Raw genomic sequence first — 15,075 nt, forward strand, 5'->3', positions numbered from 1 at the left:
TCCTAAAATTTTAGTCTAGTTTTTATTTGTTGATGAAATTATAATATATATTCAGTCTTAGTTTTAGTCACCGTAGCTTAGTTTTCAACAGGGAAAATAGGTAGTCGACGAACATTTTTCGTCATAGTTTTAACTCATTTTGGGCGGGAACCCCTTTTGGTGTTAGCATTATGTTATGCTTTAGCTATTGAAAAATAGCAGATCTACAAGCTCATAGCGCGCCACCGAGTGGCGCGCTACAAGCTTATAGGTCTGCTATTTTTGAAAAATCGAAGAACGACTGACATAGAAACATAGCTTTTTCAGAAAACTGTCAGGATGTAGAAGACATTTTTTAGAATCTGATCTCAGGTCAAAATGGGTTAATCGACGAAATCAACACTGCTCTGATGGTGTGTGTTTTGTCTCTGGTACAGGTGGTGGTCAACCTGGGCCTGGTCTACAGTACACGCTGCTGATAGTGTGTGTTGTGTCTCTGGTACAGGTGCTGGTCAACCTGGGCCTGGTTGGTCTACAGTACAAGCTGCTGATGGTGTGTGTTTTGTCTCTGGTACAGGTGGTGGTCAACCTGGGCCTGGTCTACAGTACAAGCTGCTGATGGTGTGTGTTTTGTCTCTGGTACAGGTGGTGGTCAACCTGGGCCTGGTCTACAGTACAAGCTGCTGATGGTGTGTGTTTTGTCTCTGGTACAGGTGGTGGTCAACCTGGGCCTGGTCTACAGTACAAGCTGCTGATGGTGTGTGTTGTGTCTCTGGTACAGCTGGTGGTCAACCTGGGCCTGGTTGGTCTACAGTACAAGCTGCTGATGGTGTGTGTTTTGTCTCTGGTACAGGTGGTGGTCAACCTGGGCCTGGTTGGTCTACAGTACAAGCTGCTGATGGTGTGTGTTTTGTCTCTGGTACAGGTGGTGGTCAACCTGGGCCTGGTCTACAAGGTGCAGCACCACTCTGGGGTCATCTTCCAGGTCGTGGCCTTCATCAAGAGGCGGAAGCGCACCGTGCCAGACATAGTGGCAGCAGGGGGGCGCTATGATCACTTGGTAAGGTCCTGGTAGAACCTTGTTACTTAATTCATCGTTGACCGGTGTCCCCCAGGTGTCTGTACTTGGTTCACTCCTTTTTTCCCCTTCCCTCTACAAGCTCTTTCCTGCTCCGTCTACAAGCTCACAATGTGCATTGTGATCTTGTAGATCTGCTACTTTTGGTTAATGTTCACTTATTTTCACCGACTGTATCGGCTGTTATGCCCATAATAGAGACGCTATAATAATAATAATAATAGCAATTGAGAAAATGATAGCTTATAAAGTGCAGAACACGAAAGTTATTGCATACAATGTAAAATAAAATACACTAACATAACAAACACACAGGTTAAATAACGATGGAAAAGCAATGCTATACAGGTATTTGTTTTAACAGCGATTTTAAAAACCACCATGGATTCAGCCATTCTGACATTAAGAGGCACTTTGGGGGGGCCCTAGCTACAAAATGCTCTGGTCTCCTTTTGATCTGAGTTCCGACAGAGCGACAGGGACAGTTAAAATACATTGACGATCAAAGCCACCTTGATCTCCTTGGTAGAGTTTTTAAGAGTTCAAAAATATATGGAGCAAGTCGGTCCTGTCAGTAAATAATAGTAATTGTCTGTCCGGTGGCAAATTCACCTGGAGTGTATCTCATACAGCAGTAGACCAAACCTGGCACACTCACAGTACGTTTTAACGGTGGGCGAACAGCGGCGACTCTGGGCCATAAAAATCTCCTAGTGGGCGTTCCTGCTGTCACTTGTCATTTGTCAGTTGCTTTGTCAACAAAGCAACACATGGATTTGATTGGCTGTCGCTGGACGATGTCGTCCAAAGATACAATATTTTTCATGTTTTTGAACGACGCTCCTCGCCTCTTCACCTGCTATCGCCAGTAGTTGCCGGGTCCCATAGACAAATAACGCACTTCCGGAAAATACGCCAGGCTGTTAAAACGCACCGTAAGGTTGCGGTCTAGGGAAGGCAGCGTGTCGTCGTTTACCAAAAGTAGGTCAGAGACTTAGAGTATATATGAATAGAGACAGTAGAGTTCTCATCGGGCCTGAAAATTAAGGCCCGGCCCTACCCTAACTGGGTCGGCCCGAGGCCCGGCCCGACCCTAACAATTACCATAATGTCAGGCCCGAAAACCCGAAAAAGCCCGAGTGAAAAAAAAGAGAAAAAAAGGAAAAAGAAAAATGCCACTATATGGCCGCGGCGCCGTGGATTATTGAGACGACCGTGTCAGAGAACGCACTTATAGTCTAGTCGCCGAAATAAAGGATTTATGTAACTCACGTCAATTGGCTGATAATGTTCCATTTTCAACATTCTAATGGTTTCCAGCAATTTCCAGGGGTGAGTAAACATCTTCTGAATCAAAGTAGCAGCGATCCTCTGAAGTGACGCAGTTAATTATGTCCATTAGGCTACTGGCAATATTATGACAATTGTCAACTAGGTTACTGTATAGTTTACATTAATCATTGCCTCTCAAACCCACATACCACGCGTAATGTGCGTTGCCTAACCAAAAGAACAGACATACAAACCATCAACATGCCGCTCGATGGCGTGTCGAGTCTGTCGACAGCTTGCAGATCTTTTATTTTGGGCAGTGGGCACACAACGAGGCGCGCTGCGCTACGATGGGGAAATTAAATAGCTGTAGGCTACAGCGCGCTGCGATACGATTTGTAAACCAAATAGCTGTAGCCTATACAGTGTGACTGTAACATTGCTTGGTCATCATGTAACTATATTACGTGCAGGCGCTTTCATAGTTATATGGAGCATTTACCGTTGATTAGGTAGCCTAATTTAGCTTATTCACCCAGCTGGGTTCAACGAGACAGCAGTGTCTCGTTAAGCCCCGACGTTTCCAAAACGAGCTATTGCGGATAAATCGATGGTCTTATAAAATATTTAAGCATATGGCAAGTTGACTTAAGTTATATAGTTGATGCTGAGCAGTAAGCAGCTCATTTGGTTGGCAAACCAGAGGCCAGCCAGCGGTAGCAAGTTCAACAACCACCGTTCTATTCTGTCACTTTGGTGCGCTGCTGCCTGCTGCTGATCATCGCCGCCTCCTCCTTCAGTCACATATAGTATAATAGCCTAAACTGTAAAAGTTAATCGCCAACATTCACCAGCTCAGCCCTCTTCATATTAAATAAATACATTACACAAACAACAGAATTGTTATTTTTGTTATAATAAAATTATATAAAAAAAAAATATATATATCACGGAAAATCACAGAGCCCGAGGCTCGGCCCGGCCCGACTAATTATCGTGCATTTTGGGCCCGGCCCTACCCGAAAATGTCGGGCCGGGTCGGGCCGGGCCGGGTTCGGGCAGAGATTGAGAACTCTAAGAGACAGCACCCGGAGGAAACCCTGAGGAGAAATGGACATAGTGGCCGAATTTGGTATTGCAGCGCTGGGCCAAACACATGAACGCGCTTGTCCATTGACTATCATTGTGCACGTTCACGATGACACGTGAACGCTGTTTCATACGTGAACGCCGCTGTTTCATACGTGAACGCGTGCAATGATGGTCAACGTTCATGTGTTTGGGGCAAATCCATCCCAGAATGCACTCTGTTCCTGAGTGAAATCGCCTCATGCGCTTTTGAGCAACTTAATGCAAGTGGATGGGAGGAGATATCCAGTGCCGTCTCTATTCATATATACTCTAAGGTCACAGACAGTGACCCTAAGCTCAATCGCAATCTCTGCTTCATCCACAACCCTTGAACCCCTGTGGGGGGACTATGGGTTTGCCCATCAATTTGTGACACACTCCATATGTCAATCTGACATCGTCAAACCCTCTACTAGATCTTCTTGGAGCCGGCCAACAATTCTACATCTGACATCAAACCTCCAACCCTTAGATATCCATATATGGAGCTGACCTGTTATGACATTCCATATGTTGATCCTTGTCGATCCTACTTTTTAGACACAGGCACATTAACTTATCATAATTAGCAGCGTTTCCGTGTGCAGTCAGTTAAAAATAAATACATTTTCTTTTAAAGCGTTTTCCACGCTCTGCTCTTTTTTCACAATCACGTGTGTTTTTCTGTCAGTATTTCTAAAGTAATCAAAGTGGTTTGCTGCTGTCCTTTTCCTTCGTAGATCGTGGAGTTTCGGGGCCCTGCGTCGCCATCCACCGTCCCGGTCCCCTCGGCAGTCGGGGCCAGTGTGGCCCTGGATAAAGTCTGTCTGGCCGTGGCCAACATGGAGGAGCCAGTGAGAGAGAGACACACACACACACACACACACACACACACACACACACACACACACACACACACACACACACACACACACACACACACACACACACACACTCTCTCACACTGAAATTCATAATTATTTTTAATGAAGGAGCCACAGACAGCCTTTCATATTTAATGATGCCTCATTACTCCAGTCAACCGTCGCAGCCACTTTTAGCAACGCGTTAATAACTATGATCTACTGTGCCTCTCTGGACTCATTATTCTTGGAGCTGCGTCATGTCTTTGTTTATCGATGTAAAACGGTGTGACTTCCAGCCTTATCAGCGGCTTGTGCCCAGGAAAACTGGACATGGACAAGCAGGAATATCCAGATGACCCTTTGGTACAGATATTTACGCTGTGGTCACACTGACATCAGATTTTTGGCCAAATCGGATAGTTTTTTATAATTTTATAATATATTTTTTGCTAATCAGATTTGAACCACATTCCAATGCAGATAATCAGCGCTGACCTGATCACTTACCAGTACTCAATTTATTTTTACTTCAGTAAAAATAGCAATACCACAATATAGAAATACTCACAAGTGTGATATGTATGCTTTTCCAAGTGCTCAAAGTCAAAGCGCTTTACAATGGTTCATTCATTCATACATTGGGAGGTGAAGTGGCGAACAGTCGAAGCCAGCGTCCTCACTTCCCACATTCACACACCGATGGTGTGTGAATGTTCAGCTCACACCGACCAACTCAGCACTTATCTCTGAGTCTGACAGACATAGAATGAATGCCATTACCTCCGTCTCTCTTGTCCATGTCAGCCCCCAATGAGTTCCTGTGATGTCCTGGTGGTCCCCATGGGACACACCTCCATGGCGCGAGCCGTCAACGTCACGCAGAAGCTGTGGAGCAACGGCGTTTCGGCAGACATCACCTATGATGTCTCACAGGTGAGTTGTAAGTTGTTGAGCGGTGGCACACCGTCTCCTATGCACAGCTGTGTGTGTGTGTGTGTGTGTGTGTGTGTGTGTGTGTGTGTGTGTGTGTGTGTGTGTATGTGTGTGTGTGTGTATGTATGTCTATCTGTCCCTATGTCTGGGTAAGACCCTCTTGTTTTAAACCCTGTCAGAGTAGGACCTTTGACCCTGCAGCTGCTTACGTCAACAACTGTGCTTGGCTCCAAGGCACTCCAAGGCACCACACACACACTAACACAGTATTATAACACACAGTCAGTACAGTATGTAAGGGTTAATGCATGGCTAGGTGGTCGTTGTTGATATATAAATCACAGACAGGGTGATTTATATATATATCAACAATGACCAGATTGACCACCTAGCCATGCATTATCCCACTTATTACACGGCTACTTAATGCATTAATTAATAAATTGACCCAAAACACAACAAAACGACATATTTGATTGCTTGTGGTAATGAAAGTATTCCATAAATGTTGCGCCGTAAAAACAAGGAAATGAGTTGATCAAATAGAATACATTTTCAGGTACTGCATCGTCTATTTCTCGCTTCAAATGTTTTCAGAAACATTTTTGAGAGCAATGTTTAGCTGTAAATGCCTTTGTGTTGACATGGAAAACTGGTCAAACATTGGCCAAATTGTCAAATCATATAAGAAAGAGGCAATCAATTTACAAACTAGCCTGGCCTACATATTCTGGTCATGATATCATATTACAGACACATTTTCTAAAGGATTCACACAGCTTGTTGTAGATCAGCTATCTTCACCGCGTGACGTCGACGTATGAAATTAAGTGATTAAACTCAAGAATCCCATTACGATTTACGAAGCCCCTTATTATTTTCAAGAAAGATCTAACCTTGGTAACAAAAACATACAAGGCTCACAAAATGATAACAAACAAAACCTTGATAGATAACTCATCTCTGGGATTGCTAGTAGTCCGATATGCAGAAATCTGCTGGAATTGCCAAGCCGCAATAGACCGCTTGGTTATAAACAAAGTACAAACCGTTCCATTCTTAGTTAGCTTTGTTTACTACTGTATACCTTGCAAAACTGGGAAGAAAGCAGCAGAGTATGCTTCAACAGGCCAACACAGCATGTTGAAGCTGTGTTGGCCAAAACAACAAGTCCCCCCCGTGGACTTGTTGTTTTGAAATTCAACTAAAAAGTGTCATGTTTGCTTTCCGTGATCCAGATGTTGATGGGGGGGGGGGGGGGGGGGAAGGGCTGTTGACTTAAAGCAGAGGTTCTAAATGTTGGGTCCTGGGACCCCTCAGGTGTTCTGAGTGGGTTCCAGGGGGTCCCCAGCTAAATGATTGATAGCTAGGACCCAAATGGACCATTCTGAGAGTGTACAAATGGAACCAGATGGACCCTTACAGGTCTATTACTCTGACTGTATACAAATGGAACCAAGCGCACCCTTACAGGTCTATAACTCTGACAGTACAAATGGACCTGTAAAGGTAACGGGTTCCATTTGTACTGTACAGAGTTCTGGGGTTCTTCTGTGGCTCAACGCAATACCAAAACGGGAGGTCCTTGAAATGAAGAAGGTTCGAGAGTCCACGGGATCCGTGTATCTCTGCTGGTAGTGCAGTAACGTCTCCTCTCCTACAGAGAGCCTCACACGCTGCCATTCAGCTTCTCCGCTGACTTGCCAGTAGGAAAATGTGGTCCGCCAGCAGCAGCAGCAGCCGACATTATCTTGACGATATCTGAAGCAGTAAACACCTCGGAGAATCCAGGCTCTATTGCCGGCCGGCGTTGGCCTTTGATTGAGGACAGCCTGACAGCCATGCTGAGGCAATACAGCACAGAGTTTGTTTCTGTAGCGGTTGACTCGTCCATCAATCACCGCCAGTAGACAAATTCATACTCGTGTGTGATTGATTCGCTGTTTGGAAACCGGGCGAAAAACCCGCACTGTTGATGGGAGAATAATGGTCCGACTTCTAATCTGCCCATAGTTAACCCACTAAAACCGGGAAAGCATCTGTGTCTTAACCATTATTTTATACTTTGGCTGTTCAAAAATAGCTTATAGATCTGCTATTTTTGAAAAATCATAAAGTTGTGCAAAAATCTTCGAATACATTTGAACTCAAATCTTTGCTTCCGGGGGTCCCTGGAACAATATGTTTTGAGATGGGGATCCGCGGCCAAATACATATCTTTGTTTTGTTTGTTTTTTAGAAAACTGTTAGGATTTAGACGATATGATGTGCAGCCAGCGTAGCTAGTTCAGGCAGACAACTCAAGAGAGTGTGCCTACCTGATCAGGTGACTAGTCACATACGCTCTTTGCTTGATCAGAGTGGCTATTTCATCTTCTCTGCCTACCTGCTCATTCCTGGCTTCTCTACTGCTGTTCTGACGTGCGTCTCTGCTGCCTCCCTGCCTTGCCTGCTATGAAGTTTTGCAAATCCCACCGCCTCCCCAGCATCCACCTGTATAGTCTCTGTTTCTAAAGCCCCCCGGGGGTCTTAATTAACCCATTTTGACTTGAGATCAGATTCTAAAAATGTCTTCTGAATCCTGACAGTTTTCTGAAAAAGCTATGTTTCTATGTCAGTCGTTCTTCGATTTTTCAAAAATAGCAGACCTACAAGCTCTAGACCTATGAGCTTCTAGATCTGCTATTTTTCAATAGCTAAAGCATAACATAATGCTAACACCAAAAGGGGTTCCCGCCCAAAATGGGTTAATTCCCTGTAATTCGTAGCTTGTAGGTCTGCTATTTTTGAAAAATCGAAGAACCACTGACATAGAAACGTAGCTTTTTCAGAAAACTGTCAGGATGTAGAAGACATTTTTATAATCTGATCTCAGGCCTAAATGGGTTAAAGGAACGTTTGGCCATCCGTCAACCTTATCTCCACGTAACGGTCCTCCATAATGCTCAGTACACAACCTTATCTCCACATAACGGTCCTCCATAATGCTCAGTACACAACCTTATCTCCACGTAACGGTCCTCCATAATGCTCAGTACACAACCTTATCTCCACGTAACGGTCCTCCATAATGCTCAGTACACAACCTTATCTCCACGTAACGGTCCTCCATAATGCTCAGTACACAACCTTATCTCCACGTAACGGTCCTCCATAATGCTCAGTACACAACCTTATCTCCACGTAACGGTCCTCCATAATGCTCAGTACACAACCTTATCTCCACGTAACGGTCCTCCATAATGCTCAGTACACAACCTTATCTCCACGTAACGGTCCTCCATAATGCTCAGTACACAGTCGCTGAAACCTCGTACGTCCAAAACCGTTAGTTTACAGTAATTGTTCAATTCACAAGCTCCTGCTAATACTTTTAATCCGTTCAATATTTATAAATAAAAATAGAAACAGCCGCACTTAGCCACTTTAAACCGGACGTCCCTATTGGGCATGTGATCTGCAGTGGTGGAAAGTAACAAATTGCGTAAGTACTGAACTTTGAGGTATTTATACTTTACTTGAGTATTTCCAATTGCCAATACTTTTACTTCTACTCCACTACATCTCAGAGGCAAATATTGTACTTATAATCCACTACTAGTTACCTTTTAGATTCTGATTATTATTACAAAACATACATTAACCACCCCTTGAAAATACCCGATCTACAAGCTCACAATGTGTCGCGATGCGATGCATTGTGATAGGTCTGCTATTTTCAAAAGATTTGTATGGGGGGGACATTCTGCATTATGTCAGTACTTTTTCCACCACTGCAGATCTGCAACCCTATTCATTTATGGAAGGTGAAATGTGGAGGTACCGTACAACGCTGTCTACTAGTAGTGCATCCCAGAGGCTTGCTGTGGACGGCTCTAAGATTTACCCCCAATGCCAGTGACAGAAAATGGCACCGTCCTGGCGTCCTACAGTGAGCACTAATGAGGGGGGCAGATATATTACAAAACACCTTCCCTTTAAGGCTTTTTTCTTTTCTTTTTTTTTATCTCCCTGGTGAAGTGCCCCAGCATTCCTGGTCCCAAAGCCCTGATGCCATGCCACTGTCACATTCTTCATGTTTATGAGACAGGGTGATGTCAGGCCTGTGCGTGCATGAATGTGTGTGTGTGTGTGCGCGTGCGTGCATGCGTTTGGCTTTCCCTCACTGCCTGGCACAGCACTGTATGCAGACAGCCCCTCTCACTGTGCCCACTATACTCTATTCTCTATTTTCTTCCTTTTCCCATTCTAGTTTGGCCATTTCCTCCGTCTACTGAATGTGATTTTGCTCCTCATTATGACTCTACTCCACTGGCGTTTTTTTACCTTGTTTGAGTTGAATTTCTTCGTCTGAAACCGGCATCCGATGTCATCTAATCCTTTCTGCTGGCTAGGCTAGATGAAGAGCTACTGTATCTAGTGAGATCAGATATTTTTGACCAAAGACCTCAATATTTGTATTGCGATAAATATTCAACTATCAAGCTATTTTTTCAAGTATGAAAGGTCATGATACCTTTTGCCCAGCCCTACATCTATCCTCCTTTGGCACAGAACAGGACTGATTGGTCAACTCTATTTCCCCTGAGCCCCCCCCAAAAGAACCCACTTTGGGTTACCCTGCGCTACCTCTCAGCTGGAAACAAGGGGGCCCGGCTCAAGCGCTCCAAAATGTCAGGAGCTGTAAAGCGGTATCTCGCAGCCCTCCCCGGGACAGCTGTGTGTTTTCTGCGCGTCTGTCTCTTTGCGATTTCACTTTCTCCGCAAATTCTGTCTGTATGCAGGCTCGGCTCGCGCCACATCCACTGGTCAGGTGGCGTAAAGGCCTTGAAGAGAGCCTTTCAACCATCTCTCCTCTCTCCCGCTAGTCCATTGTTAACACCTTTCACTTTCACATGCTGGCCCTTTTACAGACTGAACCATTCTGTGGTATAAGCTCCAATTCACCCTCTGGAGACCGTTCCATGCTTTTTTGTTTTTATTGGCCAAATATGGCAAACACCCCCCCCCCCCCCCCCCCCCCCCTCATTCCACAATGCGGTCGACCCAAGAGAGGCATATGGCCCAAAGCTGCCCCGTCTCCCTTTAGGCAATCTCTTGCAGTTCCGACTGACTTTTCTGTCGTTGAGTGCAGCTTTGAGACAAAGTTACATTCTAATGCACACAAACACAGTTTGTTTTTCTCTGCCGCTAGGTCATCTAACCAGGGAGCCAGATTAAACCGTCTGGCTGAGTTTGAGGATAAATCAGGCTGTCACGCTCGCACAAAAACACATATATGCTTAACGATGTGGTCGAATGTGCTACCTGCGCAAACATTGATTTTTGTATTTCCCTGCATGGGAAGTCCAAGCTCTCCGTGTTCCAAGCAAAACTCCTCTAACTGAGTCAGTGTCACTGCAAAGGTCACTGTAAAATGGGCGACTGTGCCACTTTTATGAACTGTTCTGTAGAGCCCGACCGATGCCAGAGTTTTGGGGTCAAATGCCGATCACGAGTCCTAGTCCTCCAATTAGTCGATTACTGATGTTTTGACTAATTGTTACAGTTGAATTATTTTCAAATCAATTTGATGTCATTATAGGAGAAGATTTTCACAAATTGTCATCTTGCAAAACAGCTATCCTATATTAAAATTGTACGGCTGTTGGACGTTACAAACGTAACATCCGGACTTGCAAGGTGCACCGTTGTTCCAATCCGCACCAAATTTGGCACACACGCCGTTCAGGTATCTGCCTTGACAATAGCCACACCAGGGGCTATGAGTGAGGGGGACCCCGGGGGCCACAGGTACACCGTTGCTCCAATCTGCATCAAACTTGGCACAAACTCTCTTCAGGGGCCGGCCGTAAGATTAGTCGCACTAGGGGCCACCAGCGAGAAATAAGCAGTCACGTCTAGGCAGACAAGCCCAAAAGAAGCGATTATAGGCCACATGAGCACTTTAAACCTATATTTATATCGCAAATATATGTGCGGGGGTCCCTGGAACAAAACATTCTCCGATTGGGGGGGGGGGGGGGGGGGGGGGTCTGTGGACGAATCAATTCATGAGTTAATTAATTTGGGGGTCCTTGACATCAAAATGTTTGAGAGCCACTGGTTTAAACAACATCAGACACAACAAGCCCCAAATAAGCAACTACACTTTGGAAACGAGCCCGAAAAGCAGCAACCCGCAAACTAACTACAAATATTTACAAGCGACTCTACAAAAAACAACAAGCCCAAGGCTGGCTAACAGCTGGCTGACCGCCTTCAGACTTGATGAACTACGTCCCCCATGATTCCCACGTCATCATCCTGTAGCCGTGCAGGGAGAGCTTATCATCAATAATACACTGGAACCCCTAGTGATGAAAGGTTCGCTTGTCCTGTATGTTGTGATAACATTCAGTGTCTATATAGCCAATAATTGCTAGCGCCTGCTGGAAATGTTGCTTTTTAGCATCAGTTGGTCTCTGTGTCCCTCCCCCCCCACCACCCCACCCCACCCCCGCCTGAACCCACCAGGAAGTGGCAGTATGAATATGTTGCTTCTTGCCTGTGTTCATTTCTGACGCAGCGCGACACGTTGTGAGCTTGTAGATCAGCTATTTTCGGAGTGACACCCACACAACAAAGCATAAAATGACTTGTTCTACTGGATCTCTTCTCCACTAGTCCCGAGTCCCGACCCTAACATTTTTTGTCTAGCTTTTATTTGTTGCCGAAAAGGGTTAGTTTTCTTTTCTTTTTTTGTCAGTGATACTGTAGGAGAAAACTTTCGCACACCCAGAAATCAGGCGTATGCACAGGTGCGTAGGCCAGTGGACATCAATGAAAGCAATAAGGCACACTGTGTATCTGCTCGGCACATGAGTATTGTCTTATTTAATGGAGCAACGTTTCCTCAGGCCTTTTTTGTCAGTGAAACAGCATGGTCGACGAACAGTTGTATTGTTTTTGTCAGCGTTTTTTGTCAACAGTTTAAAGGCTTATTCCGAAACGGTGGTCACCTCATCACCTGGATGGTTTATGAATAGGCCTTTAGTCGACGGAATTAACACTGTGTGTGGGTGTGGGTGTGGGTGTGGGTGTGGGTGTGTGTGTGTGTGTGTGTGTGTGTGTGTGGGTGTGACTGTGTGTGTGTGTGTGTGTGTGTGTTCAGTCTCAGGATACCTTGTTGGAGCACTGCAGACAGGCCAGCATCACCTGCATGGTGCTGGTGTCTGATAAGGAGGGCAACTATGTGAAGGTACAGCATCATCATCCATCCTAATGTTATTCAGTGTGCTCCAGCCATACCTTATTATACCCTAAGATTTTGTTTAATTCATCTTTGGACGAATCTACAAATGTCTTCTAAATCCTGAAAAACCTATGTTTCTATGTCAGTGGTGCTCAACCTTTTTCATGTCAAAGACCCCCAGAATTATCTGTATTTGGCTTCAGATCCCCATCTGGAAATATGTAGTTCCAGGGACCCCCCCAGAAGCAAAGATTTGAGTTAAAAACGTTCCCTCTGAAACAATATACATTCCAGATTTTTATGATTTTTCAAAAATAGCAGATCTACAAGCTCGTAGCGCGGCACTCGGTGCCACGCTATGAGCTTGTAGATCTGCTATTTTTCAACAGCTAAAGTATAACATAATGCCTAAAACACCAAAAGGGGTTCCCGCCCAGAATGGGTTAAGTCATCTTTATTATCAATATTGTGCTAAAATGTTTCTTGTAGAAGACACATTGCACAGTACTTTGTTTCGTATAGATAACACTGTATTTTACAGCACAACAAAGGAAGCAGATCTACAAGCTCATAGCACGGCACAGAGTGCCGCGCTAAGAGCTTGTAGATCTGCTATTTTTGAAAAATCATGAAAATGTGGCCAAATCTTTGAATATATATATATTCTTTCAGAGCGAAAGTTTTTAACTCAAATCTTTGCTTCGATCTAGGGGGTCCCTGGAACAACATATTTTCAGATGGGGGGGTCGGCGGCCAATTACATAATTTTTGGGGTCCTTGACATGAAATAGTTTAAAAACCACTGACATAGAAACAGGTTTTTCAGAAAGCTTTTAGGATTTAGAAGCCTTTTTTTTTTTTTATCGGCCTCTGGTATAAATTGGCTAATATAGTATTATTTATTTAATTATTATAAAAAAAAATCTATTATATATATATATATATATTTTTTAAAATTTCATACAGTGAAATGTATGGGGTGGTTAGTGGTTAGTGCTCAGTCCAATAGTCTACACAAGAGCACTGAGGCCTACTTAGAGAGTTATGCAGTCTGTCGGGTGCGAGCCTGTGGGACTATGAATCTTTCTGTTTGACGGCAAGACCTGATATCCTTCAAGTAAAATATGAGAGGGCGGCCATAATCTTACCTGCCAGAGATAGCATTCTTTTAGTGCCGTTTGTGCTGCTTCGTCCCACAGTCTTTGAGCAGATATTAATATTATGTAGCAGTCTGTCTAGCCAGTTCACAAACAGACAGCTTTATACCGTAATGTGTTTGTCTGCCTTCCTTCTGCAGGTTATTCTCTAAGAGAGAATAACAATACATTGGAATCAGAGTTATTATACTTTTGAAATGAATTCGTTTTCGATTTTATTTCCTTTTTCTGTTTGACTGCATCAAATGTGATGGTGGAACATATAAAACAAAGATAATTTTACATGCAATTCTAATTTGTTTTAGTTAGTATTCCATTGTTTGTTTTAGTTTAAGTAACACTTAGTTTTTTATTTTAGTTTCAGTTAAGTAAATATGTTTTCCCTTTGTAGTTTTAGATAACTGAAATATCCCTGGGCAGAATGTGAGAGCATGTGGAAATGTAATTTGGTGTCTGCAGGTCAAGTCCTTTGAGAAGGACAGGCAGTCGGAGAAACGGATTCCTGAGTCAGACCTGGTGGACCACATCGTCCAGAAATGTCGGACCAAATATTGCGAGGACAGAAACATCAGGTAAAGCGATCGATCGGGACGTCTGCTCGCCAACGCTCTGGAGAATGGCTTTCTGTGGAGAGAGATAAACAGCCTTGTTCTGACCACATGTCCTCGTCGCCTCCTCCTCTCCACAGGGAGATATCTGAGAGCATCTCGCTGCAGAACCCTAAAGGATCACTTCTCAACACCTCAGGTACTGCACGCAAGTCATTCTCAACTTTTCTCCATTTCAAGGACCCCCTGGCCTGGGCTTGGCGGAGTCGGGTTAGGCCTGGGCCCCAGCCTATATGATCTCTGGTCTAGAGGGGAGGGTGCCGGTTGAAAACAGGCGGTGGACGTCACCAAAGTTGGTTAGCGAAATACAAGGAAGTGTGCTTCCTATGCCCCATTTTCCAATGGGTTTCCCCAGGCTTTCATTTTTGAGCCGACTTGCAAACGAAAATTAAAGCCTGGGTACCGAGGCTAAGGACCCCCAGATTGCGATGCATGCTAAGGCCATGGACCCCAATTTTCTCCCAGGGGGAAACTGCCTTATCATTACCACAGTATTTATGTCGTTAACTATTTTAAATGAACTATTTTAGTTTAGACCACTGTTTGTCAACGTGGTGTCTTGGTGCACCCAGGGATTCCCCAGCTAAAGTGCTTTACAGAGTCGAACGTAATCGGCGCAGGAAGCGCTAAGCAACGGAGGGTGAGAGAAATGTCTCCCCTTGCGTCAGCTCCCTTGCGTCATCCGTCGGTCTGCGAATGAACCCCAATCCAACGCAAGCAGACAAAAGTACCCCTGGTGTCCTTTGGCAGCAGAGAGCAAGAAGGCTTTTCCTCCTCTTTCTGTTTCTGAAAGCGGATACGACGTCTGTAGACAGTTCGCCTTTCGGCTACCGTATGC

General features: G+C 44.6%; 1 protein-coding gene across 1 annotated transcript in view; it reads left to right on the forward strand.

Moving 5' to 3' along the window:
• The window catches only part of eif2ak4 (eukaryotic translation initiation factor 2 alpha kinase 4), a 69,809-nt gene that overhangs the window by 38,171 nt on the left and 16,563 nt on the right, over positions 1–15,075 (forward strand). Inside the window, exons 29-34 of the mRNA XM_079528753.1 lie at positions 905–1,039; positions 4,180–4,293; positions 5,110–5,238; positions 12,392–12,478; positions 14,089–14,201; positions 14,318–14,376. Of these exons, the coding sequence (XP_079384879.1) occupies positions 905–1,039; positions 4,180–4,293; positions 5,110–5,238; positions 12,392–12,478; positions 14,089–14,201; positions 14,318–14,376 (637 nt within the window). The remainder of the gene's footprint in view (positions 1–904; positions 1,040–4,179; positions 4,294–5,109; positions 5,239–12,391; positions 12,479–14,088; positions 14,202–14,317; positions 14,377–15,075) is intronic.

Source organism: Electrona antarctica (assembly GCF_951216825.1).
Source record: "Electrona antarctica genome assembly, chromosome: 18".
NCBI lineage: Eukaryota > Metazoa > Chordata > Actinopteri > Myctophiformes > Myctophidae > Electrona > Electrona antarctica.